This window comes from Hypanus sabinus, chromosome 3 (genome assembly GCF_030144855.1).
Source record: "Hypanus sabinus isolate sHypSab1 chromosome 3, sHypSab1.hap1, whole genome shotgun sequence".
NCBI classification, from domain to species: domain Eukaryota; kingdom Metazoa; phylum Chordata; class Chondrichthyes; order Myliobatiformes; family Dasyatidae; genus Hypanus; species Hypanus sabinus.
The window spans coordinates 159,015,140-159,030,899 of record NC_082708.1 but is presented as its reverse complement, the minus strand read 5'-3'; the positions used below and the strand labels follow the sequence as shown (position 1 = coordinate 159,030,899).

The window sequence follows — 15,760 nt, the reverse complement described above, 5'->3', positions numbered from 1 at the left end:
TCTCAGTAGTTTCTTGTGGTCGTGGGCAGAGCAATTGCTGTACCCAGCCTTGATACCTTCGGATAGGATGCTTCCTATGGTGCATCAATTTAAAAAAAACACTAAGGGGTGATGCTAGATTTCTTCAGCCTCCAGAGGAAGAAGAGGTGCTGGTGAGCATTCTTTGCTCATGGTTGGAACAAGACAGGCTATTGGATATTCACTCCAAGAAACTTGAAGGTTTCAACCCTCTGTCTCATCACGGTTGATGTAAAGCAGATTGTGTGTACTTCCGGCGGTTTGTTTTTTTGTTTGCTGACATTGAGGGAAAGGTGGAAAGGTTCTTGTCATGGCACCATGTCACTTGGTTCTCATCTCCTGGTTATTTCAGGTTTGGCCCACTGTGGTGGGATCATCTGCAAACTTGGAGCTAGAGGTGGAGCAGAATCTGCCCACAAGGTCATGAGTGTATAGGGAGTAGAGTAGGGGGTTGAGGATGTAACCTTGTAGTGCACCCGTGTTGAGAATAGCCATGATGGAGGTGTTGCTGCTTATCCATACTGACTGTGGTCAATAGTTCAGGAGATTAAGGATCTACTTGCAAAGAAAAATGCTAAGTTCTATGTATAGGGGTTTGGGGATAGTCAACTCCCTCTCTTCTTTCTTGTTCCCCATTCTGGCTTACCTCTTACTCCTTCTCTTCTCCTCACCTGCCTATCACCCCCCTCTGGTGCCTCTTCTTCCCTTTCTCTTGTAGTCCACTCTCCTCTCCTATTGGATTCCTTCTCCTTCAGCCCTTTACTTTTTCCATCTATCACTTCCACCTCGACCTTTGGCATCTTCAGAGGTGGTGGGGGGTGATTGAAAGAAAGGAAGAGTTCCAGGCTGAGGGGTGACCTGGTAGAAGCATGTATATCAGCTATGTTGGTAGGTTAGGTGGTCTGAATTATTTCTCTAGGGTAGAAAATCAAATCAAATACTAGAGAGCATAGGTGTAAGGTGAGCAGAGGAACGCTTAAAGGAGATTGACGGGGCAAATTTTTTTTTAAGTTGAGGGTGCCTGGAATATGCTGTCAGGGGAAGTAGATGCAGAATCAGCATTTAACTGGCAATTAGATGGACTCATGAACAGGTAGAGGAATAATGACCCTGTGAGGGCAGGTGGGATTGGTTTGTCGTCATGGTGGGTCGAAGGACTTGTTCCTGTGTGGTGCTGCTTCTGTGTTCTCTAATCTTAGCTTGAGCTGCTTTCTGAACATCTGGTCTCTGATATGAAGGCGATCGCCCCTCCTGGCTGCCATCTTTTGCTGTTATTCACTGAAACCTTTTGTTTTGACAGGTTATCAAATGCAGAGCTGCTGTTGCCTGGGAAGCTGGAAAGCCCCTTTCTATTGAGGAAGTAGAAGTTGCTCCCCCAAAAGCTCATGAAGTTCGAATCCAGGTATGGAATAAATCCTGACCACTGTAGGCTTCAAACACCCAGGAGTTTGCTTCATTTCCAAATTCATTACGTTAAAATCACTGCTTCCAATAAATCACCGTACGCTGGAGCTCTTCTGATGAATGGAGTTGTTTGTTTTAACTTGATAAACTAGATGCATAGTCTTGCAGCATGGAAACAGGCCCTTTGAGCCATTGAGTCCATGCCAACTATCAAGTGCCGATTTACACTAATCCCACTTTATTCTCTCCACATCTCCTGAACTACCCTGAGAATCCACCACACACCTACACCAGGGGTGATTTAGAGTGACACATTAAACCACCAACTAGCACATTTTTGGATATGGAGGGCAATCCACAAAGTCACAGGATGAGCTTGCAGACTCCGCTCAGGTGGCACAGGTTCAGATCGAGGTTGCTGGAGCCATGAGGCACAAGTTCTACTCAATGTACCGCAAGGCTCTGGAATGCATTTAACAAGAAGTCTGATAGGAACCTAACTGGGTATGTTACACATTTGAAAAGGAAAGTTTTTCCAGGGCTGTGGGGAAAATGCTTTACTTCTCCAACTTTCGAACTATGTCAAAGTGGCCACAGCCCAAACTTTCCATCTGTCTGTTTCCTTAGACTTGTATCCTCATTATACTTTAAATAACTGTGAAAATTAGTTTTGTGTTTAACATTCATGCATTGGGCAAACAAATAGAGCTATTGTCAGTTCTGATGTTCAGCACCTCTGTTGCAAATAAGTTTTTCATTGCACCTGTATATATTTGTGTTTATGATAATGAACTAAACTTTGGACTGTTGGGTGTCTTAACAGAGACAGAACAGTAGAGCACAGGGACAGGCCCTTTGATCCATAATGACTGTGCCAAAAATGCCTAATTAAATTAATTTTCTCCTGTCTGCTATTTCCTCCATATTCATGGGTCTGTCTACCTGAAAGTCTATTAAACATCTCTACTGTGTTGCTTGCGCCATTCCCTCTTTGAGTAATGGACTCCAGGTACTTCCCACTCTTTGGCTGGAAATCTCTCAGCTCATTCCTAAACCTTTTGCTCCCTGCCCTAAATCAGTGTCCTGTAGTTTTATCCACCTTTGATGTGGGGGTTAAATTTCCTGCAGTCTACCTTATCTGCACACCTCATAATTTTATATATCACAATCCTGTCCTCTCAACTTTCTCCACTCAAGAGAAAACAGATCCAATCTCTCTAGTATCTCCCTAACTGAAATTCCCCATTCCAGGGAATATTCTGGTGGGTCTCCACTGTTTCCTCTGCTGCTGTCACATTCTGTATGGTGACCAGAGAAGCAGGCAGAACTCCTGCTGATGTCTGAATAATGATTTGTAAAGTCAGAAAGTAACCTTTGGAATCCCAGTGTTTCCCTTTAACCCTAAACAACCAGGTGTAGACAGATCTTTGATAACCATTCATTTAATATTAATAAGTGACTTTGGGTTGACTAACCTGCAGGACAAAGTTCCAAACTTCTACCATGCCTTGTAATTTCACTGTATTTGATTGCTCCCTGTTCCATGACATTTATCCCCAAAACTCCCTGGCAATGGTTTCTCCACTTCATGAAAATATATTTCTTGTTGGTTCATTTTGTCTTAGTGCTTGCAAAACACTGACTGGTTGTTAATATGAAAGGTTGAGATTGTTTCCTGTTTAATGAAGTTGTGATGTTTACCTGTCAGATTGTGGCCACTGGTGTCTGCCACACCGATTCTTACACCCTGAGTGGTTCTGATCCAGAGGGGCTCTTCCCAGTTATTCTTGGCCATGAAGGAGCTGGCATTGTGGAGAGTGTTGGAGAAGGAGTGACCTCCTTCAAAGCAGGTAAAGAACTACAAAGGAAGCTTTAAAATCTCTCCAAAATGAATATAGGTTGCAAAATATTTCTGTGTGTTTAGTCAATGGTGGGGTTGAATATGGCTGCATTGGAGAAGGTTGCATTGCTGACGGAGTGCTGGGATGTTGGATGAGGTGTTAACATTCCTGTCTCAAGTATGTGTACAAGATCCAAAAACTGTATTTCAAAGAAATGTAGGTGAGTTGTACCGGGTGTTCTGCCCAGTTTTGTTTTCTCCCTACTGAATATTTACTGTGGTCTACACTGACCGCTATACCTCCTCCCTCACCCCCATAGAGTCCTAAACATCCCTTCCTCTAGCCTTATTTGTTGCATCTGGTACTGCCGATGTGGCTTCCTTTACATTGGAGTGGTCTGAGAGACAGCTATGTCGAGCACGTGTTCTCTGCCTGCCAACTCCATTTGCACCTCCCAGTTGCCAACCATTTCAAAGTTCAAGTAAGTTTATTATAAAAAGTATGTTCAGTATATACGACCTTCAGGTTCATTTTCTTGCAGGCTTTTACAGGGAAATGAAGAGATGCAATAGAATTTTATGAAAAACTATACATAACAGAAAAAGAGGAACAGACAGTCAATATGAAAAAGAAGACAAACTATGCAAATAAAAATAATACTGAGTACATGAGTCCTTGAAGGTTAGTCTTAGGTCGTAGAATCAGTTCAGAGTAACGGTGAATGAAGTTATCCAAGCCGTTTCAAGAGCCTGATGCTTGTAAGGTAATAGCTGCTCCTGAACCTGGTGATGAGGGACCTAAGGCTCCTGTACCTCCTGCCCAATGATAGTAGCAAGGAGGAGGCACGGCCTGGATAGTGGGAATCTTGATATATTCTGCTTTCTCTCTTTTGTCTTGTAGCTCATTGATCATTATCATGAGTGCTTTATGGTCCACCTGAGTCTACAGTCTGGAACCAGGACATTTGGGCGATAAGGGAGAAGGTTCTTTTGGTACAATAGAAATTAGCAAGCTATAGTTGAGTTGAATACTGTTAGTTTAACCAAAGCCAATTGGAATTCAGTAAACTAAGGTTGATTACATTTGCATTAGATGGAGGTACAATCTAGACTGTTGGATGAAGTTCAGACATTGTGCAGCCATAACAATTGAATAGTAGTTTAGACCAGAGGGGCTGAATAGCCTTCTCCTGTTCTTATTTCTGACACTCCTGGAATGCAGTGTGGAATAATGAAGAAAAGAATACCTTTCTGAAGCCCATCGCTTCTGTGCTAGATGGAAGAGCTGAAAGCTTTCATTTTGTCTGATGTACTGTCCTCTTGTTTATAAGGTGATCGAGTGATTCCTCTGTACATACCGCAGTGTGGGGAATGCAAGTTTTGCCTGAATCCCAAGACCAATCTCTGCCAGAAGATCAGGTAGACTCATTGTTCTTAATCATTCTACTCACGAGACTGAAATATCTTGGTTTATCATGGTGATTTGAAATGTTTCTGCACCAGCAACACCATTTGAGTATTAACATCTACCTCTGAGATTGCTTATAACTATGGCACACTTCGTGGTTATCCCTAATTGAATGAGTGGTCTGATCCAAGGGACAGTCTCCACTAATAGTTCTTTGGCACAAGTGGTCAGGTCTGCTGTATGTGCTCTAAACCAGCAGTTCCCAACCTGGGGCCCAAGGACCCCTTGCCTTGTGGTATTAGTCCATGACATTAAAAAGGTTGGGAACCCCTGCTCTAAACAAACCCCCACTCTCTTTATGTTACTATGGAGTCTCTGTACAATAAAGACTTAAAAATAAAAAGAGACAGGTATGTGAATAGGAAAGGCTTAGAAGAAATGAGTCAAAAGCAGGCAAGTGGGACCAACTTAGAAGGACATCTTAGTTGGCATGGCCCATTTGGGCTGGAACACCTGTGTTTGTGCTGTATGATGTTATCGCATCCTAAAGATAAATCCTTCTGTTCTTCTCTCCTCAAAATATTACTTTGTTAAGGATTTCTTTTCAAATGATGGGTGTAATCATGTCTTAGAGAAATTCATTAAAGAAATCTATATGCAAATTCTGGTGAGTACTTTGTTTCTCCAAGTGTATAGAAACAGTGAATATATATTAGTGAAATTGATAGCTTTTATTGCTGAATATTTCATTGTCCTATCATTCTATAGGTTATTGGTAGTAAAATTAATGACTTTTTTTCTTGGTGGAATCTGTGTCTCATTAGGGTAACCCAAGGCCGGGGTCTGATGCCAGATAAGACCAGCAGATTCACCTGTAAAGGCCAGCAGCTTTACCACTACATGGGGACCAGTACCTTCTCTGAATACACAGTTGTTGCAGACATTTCTCTGGCAAAGATAGATGACGCAGCTCCACTAGATAAAGTTTGTCTGCTAGGCTGTGGTATTTCCACCGGCTATGGAGCCGCACTCAACACAGCCAAGGTATTTTTATATAAAGTTTTTAACTTTCCCTATCTTCAAGCCAATGTTACTGAATTGCTTCTATCCTGGCGCAAAAAAAGAGCTATTGCTGAAATTGGACTGGACTTGTTGCCATATATAGTTTGTATCAAAGACGATGGACATCGTGAGCCTTCATCGGATTGATTCATTGGGTAGGGGCGTTGTCCTACGAGGAGAGAGCGAGTGGAGTTGGTTTATACTGAGTGGACCTTTGAAGAATGAGAAATCACTTGGACTTTGAGAGACTATTTCTTCAGGCTAGAAAGTCCAGAATGTAGAAACTTCCTCTCGTGATTTACCACCCTCTGGCTAAAGAAATTTCTCCTCATCTCTGTTCCAAATGGACATTCCTTTATTCTCAGGCTGTGCCCTTTGGTCCTACACTCCCCCACTACAAGAAACATCTCCACATCCACTCTATCTAGACCTTTCAATATTCCATAGAGTTCAATCAGATTCCCTCTAATTCTTCTAAAATCCAGCAAGTACAAGCCCAGAGCCATCAAGCATATAGAAACAGAGAAAACTTGCACAATACATGTTAACCCTTTCACAAGCAAGAGAAAATCTGCAGACTCTGGAAATGCCGGAGGAACTTAGGAGGACAGGCAGCATCTATGGAAAAGAGTACAGTCGATGTTTTGGGTCGAGACCCTTTGGCAAGACTGGAGAAAAAAGATGAGTCAGAGTAAAAGGGTGGGGAGGGGGAGGGAGAAACACGAGGTGATAGGTGAAACTGGGAGGGGAGGGGTGAAGTAAAGACCTGGGAATTTGGTTGGTAAAAGAGATACAGGGCTGGAGAAGGGGAAATCTGATAGAGGACAGAAGGCCATGGAAGAAAGAAAAAGGGGAGAGGAGCACCAGAGGGAGGTGATGGGCAGGCAGGAAGATGAAGTGAGAGGGGGGAATGGGGAGTGGGGGGGGTGGCATTACTAGAAATTCGAAAAAGTGATGTCCATGCCTCCAGATTGGAGGCTACCTAGGTGGAATCTAAGGTGATGCTCCTCCAACCTGAGCGTGGCCTCATCATGACAATAGAGGAATCCCTGGGTGGATATGTGGGAACGGGAAGTAGAATTAAAGTGGGTGGTCACTGGGAGATCGTGCTCAGCGAAGCGGTCTCCCAATCTATGTTGGGTCTCACCAATATACAAGAAACCATACTGGGAGCACCGGATACAATTGATGACCCCAACAGACACATGGTGAATTGCCGCCTCACCTGGAAGTACCTCCGGCACCCAGGGCATGCCCTTTTCTCACTGTTACTATCAATTAGGAGGTACAGAAGCCTGAAGGCACACACTCAGTGATTCAGGAACAGCTTCTTCCCCTCTGCCATCCAATTCCTAAACGGACATTGAACCCTTGAACACCACCTCACTTTTTAAGATATATTTCTGGTTTTTTGTACGATTTTTAATCTATTCAATATACATATACTGTAATGGATTATTCATTATTAATATTATTATTTTCTTTTATGTTATGTATTGCATTGAACTGCTGCTGCTAAGTTAACAAATTTCACGACACATGCCGGTGATAATAAACCTGATTCTGATTCTGTTTGGGCCCTAAATAGTAGTGAGGGAGGTAGTGTAGGGACAGGTGTAGCACTTGTTATGCTAGCAAGGCTAAGTGCCAGGATGGAGATCATTGGGGAGACCCTTTCATTTGGGTTCATTCTTGTGAATCTCCTCTGGATTTTCTTCAATGTAAGCACATCTTCGACAAATGGCCCCAAACTGCTCACAATACTCCCAAGTGTGGTGTGACTAATGCCTTTCAAAGCTTCAGCATTATCTCCTTGCTTTTGTATTCTAGTCTTCTTGAAATGAAAGCTAACATCGCATTTCCCTTCCTTACGCCGAATCGACCTGCAAGTTAACCTTTAGGGAATCCTGCACAGCACTCTCAAGTCCTTTTGCACCTTTCATTTTTGAATCTTCTCCCCATTTAGAAATTAGTCCATGATTTATTACTTCTTGCAAAGTCCAAGACCATGCAGTTCCCTACACTATATTCCATCTAGCATTTCTTTATCCATTCTCCCAATCTGTCGAGGCACCCTGCTTCCTCAATGCTATCTGCCCCTCCACCAATCTTCAAACCTGGCCTTTTTCTAAGCCTTTTGTATCCCTCTTTGTAATCAGTAACCCTCATCAGGGTCTTTTTACCATTGCAGTTTAATAAATCTACCCATAAGGATTTTACATCTTCTGATCTTGTATCACCTATTTCTAAGGATTTGACTTAATCTTTTTTACCAACAGAGCCACTCCGTACCCTCTGCCAACCTGCCTGTCCTTTCAATACAGTGTGTGTCCTTGGATGTTAAGCTCCCAACTATGATCTTTTTTCGGCTGCATCTCACTGATGCCCACAACATCACACCTGCCCATCTCTAACTGCACTACAAGATCATCTACCTTATTCCGTATTCAGCGTGCATTGAAATATAATACTTCAATCCAGCATTCATCAGCCTTTTGGACCCTTGTTACACTTTTAGCTCATCCCACCGACTGCAATTTTGCCTTATCTGCCTGTCTTTCCGCAGTGTCACTGCACATTGCCTCTGTTTGTAAATCAACTGCCCCATCATCAGCCTGACCACTCTGGTTCCCATCCCCCTACCAAATTAGTTTAACTGCTCTCCTACAACTCTAGCAAAACTGCTCTCAAGGATATCTGAAACCCTTGAGTTCAGGTGTAACTCGTCCATTTTAGATAGGTCATACCTTTCCCAGAAGAAATCCCAATGACAGAAATCTGAAACTCTGCCCCCATCACCAATTTCTCAGCCACATACCTGTCTGCCAAATCACCTATTCTTACCCCCCTCGGGCATGTGACACAGGCCTGCAGTCTAGAGAGTCCCTGGACATCCTGCTTTTACAGCTTCCTGTCTGATTCTTAATATTCTCTCTTCAGGACCTCTTCCCTTTTCCTACCTACGTTATTGCTGCCAATATGTACCAGGACCTCTGGCTGCTCACCCTCCCTCTTTATAATGCTGTGGACACAACCTAAGATATCTCTGACCCTGGCACCCGGAAGGCAACATACCATCCTGGTGTTTCATGTCCACAAAATCTCCCATCTGCTCTTCTAATTATGGAATCCTCTATCACTAATGCTATCCTCTTCTTCCCCACAACTCCCCTTCTGAGACATGGAGCCAGAGCCAGAGTCCCAGTTGCTGCAGCTTCCCACTGCTACGTTGTTCTCCCCTCCCCCCCCCCCCCCCCCCCCCATCAACAGTATCCAAAGTGGTATACTTGTGTAACCTTCTAAGTGGGGCTCGTAACAAACTTGGCTCTTTAGCTAACTCTGCCCAACGGCCACATGATTCAGCATCTCATGGGTAACAGTAAGCAACACACGTCTAGGGTCGGGTTCAACCAAATGGGAAAGTTGGAATGTTCTGATGAGGGAACAAAAATTGTGGTGAATGCTGTGTAAATACTGCCCCATGCAAAGTTATCACTTGCCAGGAAATAAGTCCTTACACAGGCATAAAATTAAAGATAAGGGCCCGTTACAGTTAAACCAGTCTGAGTGTGCACATAAACATTGGAGCTCATTTCTGCAGTAGTTGGGTGTATCAGTTTACTCATGGTGCTGAAGTCTCATTACCAGCCAAAGTTCAAACTTCCATCGAAGAACGTCACAAACCAACTGGCACTTCCTCCTCAGAACCATTTGTCTGCACAAAGCACTCCTTGCAGTGGAGTCTCCCCTTCAGGTGGAATCCTCTAAGTGTCATGTCTTGTCTTCTCCACACTTTCTCCCAGAAAACCCAAAGCCAGTCTACTGTTCTTAAGAAATCTGATCCTGCCCCAGTTTCAAATATTCCAAGGCATCCCACTGGATGGAATGTTATAACATGTTTCCAAGACAAACTGGATTGGCTGACACAGCATTCTTAAGTTGAGCAAATGGCTCCTTATCCCAACTGAAACCAAAAAACTAGTCCACGAAGCTTGCTAACAGAAGTGTTTGCAGAAAACTGCTATAATAAAATGCCTAACAGTGTACAGTAGAAATACAATAAAACGTGTCCTTAACCAGAGCATTACACTTATTATTGAGGGGAATGGCCACATGGATACTCTGCACTGGCTGCCTACTCCCTTTCCCTTTCCTGACAGTCACCCAGGTACCTGCTTCCTGCTACTTGTGATCTACAGTCACACCCATTTGTCATTCCTTATTCTCCTGTATGAGCCGAAGGTCATCCAGTTGCAGCTCTAGTTCCTTAACATGGTCTCTAGGGAGCTGCAGCTCGATGCACTTTGTGCAGGTGTCATTATTAGGGAGACTGTGTTACCACATTTCACACAATATTAACATACTACTTACACTGGATCCATTCTTAGCACACAAGGAAAGAGGGGGACAAAAGTTTAGCAGAAACTTATTTAGATCCTCCACCAGTCTTCACCTAAGCCTGACCACCTCCAACACTGACCCCTCCCACAATGGCCGCTCACTTACACCTCACTTCTTTATATAGGTCTTTGCTGAGTGATTGAAGCCAGTTGCCATGCCAAAAGGCCCTGAACACTTTTTTAAACCTTGTGCTGCGTCAGCTAAATGAGCAGCCCTAATTAAACTAATAGAATATATATTGCATCCAGATAATAATGAATGCCTTGAAATACTTTATTACTATTCGCTTGAAAAACACTTTAAAATTCATGAAAGGATTTGTGTAAACTCGGATTTCTGTAAGTCAGGTTATTTGTAACTCAGGGAGCCCCTGTATATTCAATTTGGACATTAATAGTATTTTGTATACACAAGGATTCAAGCAATAAGGAGATAATGCAAGACTGTAATGTGGAGGTGATGGATCAACCATGAAGGGCCGAGTGGCCTATAGTTCTTTCGTTTGCTTTATGCTCTTGTGATTACCTGAAGTGAATTTCACTGAGAAGGGCTGTTTGTTCCAGGGATGTATTGGAATCCTGGCTGAACTTGTCTCTGTTTGCCCGGCTGACTGTTTGTGCTCCCAAATCGCAGGTCGAACCGGGCTCCACCTGTGCTGTGTTTGGACTTGGCGGAGTGGGTCTCGCAACCATCATGGGATGCAAGGTTGCAGGCGCCACCCGGATCATTGGCGTCGATGTCAACAAGAGCAAGTTTGCAAAGGCTATGGAGTTTGGTGCGACGGAATGTGTGAACCCCAAGGATCATAACAAACCTATTCAGGAAGTTTTGGTAGAACTAACTGATGGGGGAGTGGACTATTCTTTTGAGTGTATTGGCAATGTTGTTACTATGGTAAGTGAGAGACCATTCATTATCTACCCTTGTCTAATCATGATTGCTAAAGAAAAGAACTTGCTTTGTACCTGAGCAGAATTAGCGTTGATTTATTTTAAGTCACTGGATGAATAGGTATTTTTCAAAAAAATCATTCCTCTCTCTGAGGAAAGAGTCTATTCTACCCATCAGCTCTGTTCTGCAATGGTGATATCATTGCTGTTTGTTATTTTCAATAACTTGCCCTCGTTCCATAATCCTTAATCTCCCTGTTTCATTAAAAACCTCTAACACTTGGCTGTGGAAGTTTCAGCTGGAGTTGTATAAAATACAAAGCTGCAGATACAGGAAATACAAGATATAATGCTGGATATAGTCAGTAGGTCGGGCAGCATCTTCGAAGAGAGGAAAGGAGTTGATGTTTCAGATCAGTGACCAAAATAGTTGTCAGTCATAACACTTTTTCAATCGTTTAGGTTTAGTTTTGGAAAGTCCTGCCTCCTGCAATGTTTTAGGCACTCTTTGATGCATTTCAATAAACTTAAATTTATAAAATCTCCAATCTCAATAGAGTTAAAAGGGGACTTTATATAAATCCAAGTTGATCTATTAATTGTCACAAGATGTTTTGCAACAGAGCTGGCAAGCAAACTTTGATGCTGAGCTTCTTCAAGGAATAGTAGGGCCCATTGATCCAAAACTTTGCAAAGAGTTAGGTGGTTCTTGTGGAGCATATTAGAGAAATGAGAGGAAAGCAGTGAGGTTTTGGGGTATTGCAAAGCCTAAGCCCATGACAACCAAAGGGAAGGGTGCTTATGAGGGACGATGTTCGGAAATGATTGGTAGGCTGGAAACAGCAGAGCACAATGTTGTTATACTGGATAAGTTTGCAAAGAGGGATGTGGGTGATCCCTGGAAACATTTGAAAATCAGAGCCTAACAGCATTTTGTGTGTTGCTGAGCCTTTTCAGGACTACTTGAGATTTTAATTGTTCTATCACTGGCAGCTGCCAAGACCCCTTACCTCTAGAATTCCCTCCATTGATGTACCACTGTCTCTGTTTTAAGATGTATCTTAATACCTTCCTCTCTAACCAAGCTTTTGACCACCTACTCTGATTGACTTGGTATGTAATTGGGTTGGATTTGCCCCTGAAAAAGCTCCAAGACCCAAAGATGCTTTCTAAATGGAAGTTGTCACTATTGTTGCTAAATCTTGTCATTTACAATAAACTATCCCTGTGACCTCTAAGTTGTATTGCTTCCTGTTTGTCTCTTCCACCCTCTTTGTCACCTTTAACTTGCCCTCCAAAATAATTTTACAGAGAGCTGCCCTGGAGGCCTGCCACAAGGGCTGGGGAACCAGTGTCATCATTGGCGTAGCATCTGCAGGCCAGGAAATTGCAACACGTCCCTTCCAGCTGGTGACTGGTCGTGTCTGGAAAGGAACTGCGTTTGGAGGTAACACCTGTGCATTGTGACTCTCACTGTCCTCAATTATAGACTGACTGGACCTTGCTCTATTCTGGCCCTTTGAGTTGGGAACTGTCCTTCCCTTCTGAAAGTGGTAGGCTCCCATTTAGTAATGCTCCAGTTTCAGAAAGTGCGTATGTTTCTGCAGGAGAGAATGAGGAATGGGCATGAAGTCCGAGACCCAGCACTGAGCATTTACTTTGTCTGATTAGTCACAGCTCCTGGCTTTAATTCCTCACCATTTCCAGTAGTTACAGAGTCATGTAGTAATACAGTATGGCCCAACTCATCCATGCTGACTAAAGTACCCCCTAAACTACCCTCTAAGCTCGTCTCACTCGCCCATGTTTGGCTTATGTCCCTCTAAACCCCTGCTATCCATGTACCTACCTGCCTACCAAAATATCTTTTGAACGTCATTTAAGCACTTGCCTCAGCCAGTTGTCTGGCAGCTCAGTCCATGTATGCACCATGCTCTGCAAGAAGTTCCTTGTTAGTGCCAATTCCATGAGTGCAGGTAAATGAGAACAGTTGGTGGGACCTTCCCAAATTAGGGCAGAATCTTGCACCTCGGATTTTGCTTTGGCCTGCTACAGTGGTATTGAGATTAACTGACAGGAATGAACAAACATGGATGCAGTATGAATGATTTGAGTAGTAATGTGCTTAAAATTCTCCAGACTCTTGTGTTAATTTCTAACCATGTTGTTCTGATTTTATCCGAAAGAAACTCCACCATTTATTTAACATTGATAGGGTGCAAAACAGGACTGAGAAGTGGCAGATAGAGTTCAACCCAGAGAAGTGTGAGGTGGTTCATTTTAGTAGGTCAAATATAATGACAGATATAGCATTAATGGTAAGACTCTTAGTGTGGAAGATCAGTGGGATTTTGGGTCCAAGTCCATAGGACACTCAAAGCTGCTGTGCAGGTTGACTCTGTGGTTAAGAAGGCATACGGTGCAATGGCCTTCATCAACTGTGGGATTGAGTTTAAGAGCCGAGAGGTAATGTTGCAGCTATATAGGACCCTGGTCAGACCCCACTTGGAGTACTGTGCTCATTTCTGGTTGCTTCACTACAAGAAGGATGTGGAAACCATAGAAAGGGTGCAGAGGAGATTTACAAGGATGCTGCCTGGATTGGGGAGCATGCCTTATGAGAATAGGTTGAGTGAACTTGGCCTTTTCTCCTTGGAGCGACGGAGGATGAGAGGTGACCTGATAGAGGTGTACAAGATAATGAGAGGCATTGATTGTGTGGATAGTCAGAGGCTTTTTCCCAGGGCTGAAATGGCTAGCACAAAAGGGCATAGTTTTAAGGTGCTTGGAAGTAGGTACAGAGGAGATGTCAGGGTAAGTTTTTTACGCAGTGTGGTGAGTGCGTGGAATGGGCTGATGGTGGAGGCGGAAATGATAGGGTCTTTTGAGGAGCTCCTGGATAGGTACATGGAGCTTAGAAAAATAAACGGCTGTGTTTAAGCCTAGGCAGTTCTAAAGTAAGGACGTGTTCAGCACAGCTTTGTGGGCCAAAGGGCCTGTATTGTGCTGTAGGTTTTCTATGTTTCTGTAACATTTGTATATGGTGGCACTGAGGGGCAGGACTTCATCTGTACTACAGCTATGGCTGGAACTGGAGACATCAGTTGTATCAAGCTGGTACTCAGTAGTAACATTGATCAGGACGATCCTTTAATTTGTAGCTTCATATTTTGTATAACAGTTTGGTTGTTTTTACTCTGTAGCTAATCAATAACCTGTTACAACTCTGCTTGTATTGCTTATCGTAGAGTCACTGGGTTGAGAAAGTGGCCCCTCAACCTGCTGGGTCTGTGCCAGCCATTCACACCAATCCTATACACTTCCATTTTATTCTTCCCTCGCTCCTATCAGATTCTACTGCTTACCTATACACTCTGTAACATTGAGGGATTGGAGATGTCTCTCAAGAGACTTCTTTCAGGATTTTCTATAGAGACTTTCCCTATTGTCCTTTGCAGGAGTTTTCTGAATGGTTCGAGTCCCTACTCTTCACCTCTCTGGCTATCCATCCCATAGGATGATGATGGTTCCTTTCAGTCAATTAGTGGGGTTTGATATGTGTGTCCTGCAGTGGCTGTACAGGCCGATCCTTGACAGGCACTGCTTGCCACATACCTGGCAGGTGAGACCTGGAGGGGCAGCAGGGGCAGAAGCTCTGTTGTGGCACTTCCTGTTCCTTTCCTCTGTTGCCTCGTTGAGCTTGTTCTCAGCAGCGTCCACACCTTTTCTGATGGCGTCCCTCCACTGTGAGCGATCTTGAGCCAGATCCTGCCGTGTTGATGGAGCAATGTCAGCTTTCTTGAGGCTCCCGTGCAGAACATCCTTGTACCGTAGTTGCTGGGCTCCTCGTTTTCGGGTACCACTGGACAGTTGGCCGGACAAGATGTCCTTGGGCAGTGATCTGTTAGGCATTCTGACAACATGTCCTGCCCAGCACAGTTGGGCTGACATCACCAAGGTTGAAACTGCTGGCATTCCAGCTCGAGAGAGGACCTCGGTATTGGAGACCTTGTCTAGCCAGGTGATCTTCGTCAGAGAACGTAGGTGACACTGCTGCAGTTGGTCAAGCTGGCGTAAGTGACTTTGATATGGGCACCACATCTCACATCCGTATAGCAAGGCTGATATGTCAATGGCCCTGTATACCTTGCACTTGGTGGCCAACTTGATGTTCTGTGACCAAACTCGATCTTTCAGCTGACCAAAGGCAGAACAGGCTTTTCTGGTTCTTGACTCAATCTCTCCATCCAGAGAAGCTGAGGATGTTATTGTGCTGCCCAGGTAGCAAAACTTGTTGACAGCATTGAGACGAGTGTCATCAGTGAGGACAGTTGGTTCTTCGTAGCTTGAGCCAGGAGCTGGTTAGTACAAAACTTCTGTCTTTTTCAGGCTGATTATCAGTCCGAAGCTTTTGGCTGCACTGCCAAAGCGACTGGTGATCTCCTGTAAGTCTTCGAGATAGTGGGCAACCAGTGACAGTCATCAGCAAACTGTAGCTCATGTGCCACAATGTCCCTGACTTTTGTTTTTCCCCTCAGTCTTGCGAGGTTGAGGAGCCTGCCATCAACACTCGTTTGTAGGAAGACCCCTGACTTCAGGTCTGATGTGAAGAACAGCAGTGAAGAATAGTCCAAACAGAGTAGGAGCTAAAACACAGCCCTGTTTTACGCTGTTGCTGATGGGAAATGGGTCTGACAACTCACCACACACGTTGATACGGCCTTCCTTGACTTCGTG

The 15,760-nt window shown here is 43.9% G+C and overlaps 1 protein-coding gene across 1 annotated transcript in view; it reads left to right on the top strand.

The window, feature by feature from the left end:
• Positions 1 to 15,760, top strand: part of LOC132391808 (alcohol dehydrogenase class-3) — a 29,547-nt gene that overhangs the window by 8,599 nt on the left and 5,188 nt on the right. The window contains exons 2-7 of the mRNA XM_059965444.1: positions 1,319 to 1,420; positions 3,131 to 3,272; positions 4,594 to 4,681; positions 5,495 to 5,714; positions 10,767 to 11,027; positions 12,335 to 12,470. Of these exons, the coding sequence (XP_059821427.1) occupies positions 1,319 to 1,420; positions 3,131 to 3,272; positions 4,594 to 4,681; positions 5,495 to 5,714; positions 10,767 to 11,027; positions 12,335 to 12,470 (949 nt within the window). The remainder of the gene's footprint in view (positions 1 to 1,318; positions 1,421 to 3,130; positions 3,273 to 4,593; positions 4,682 to 5,494; positions 5,715 to 10,766; positions 11,028 to 12,334; positions 12,471 to 15,760) is intronic.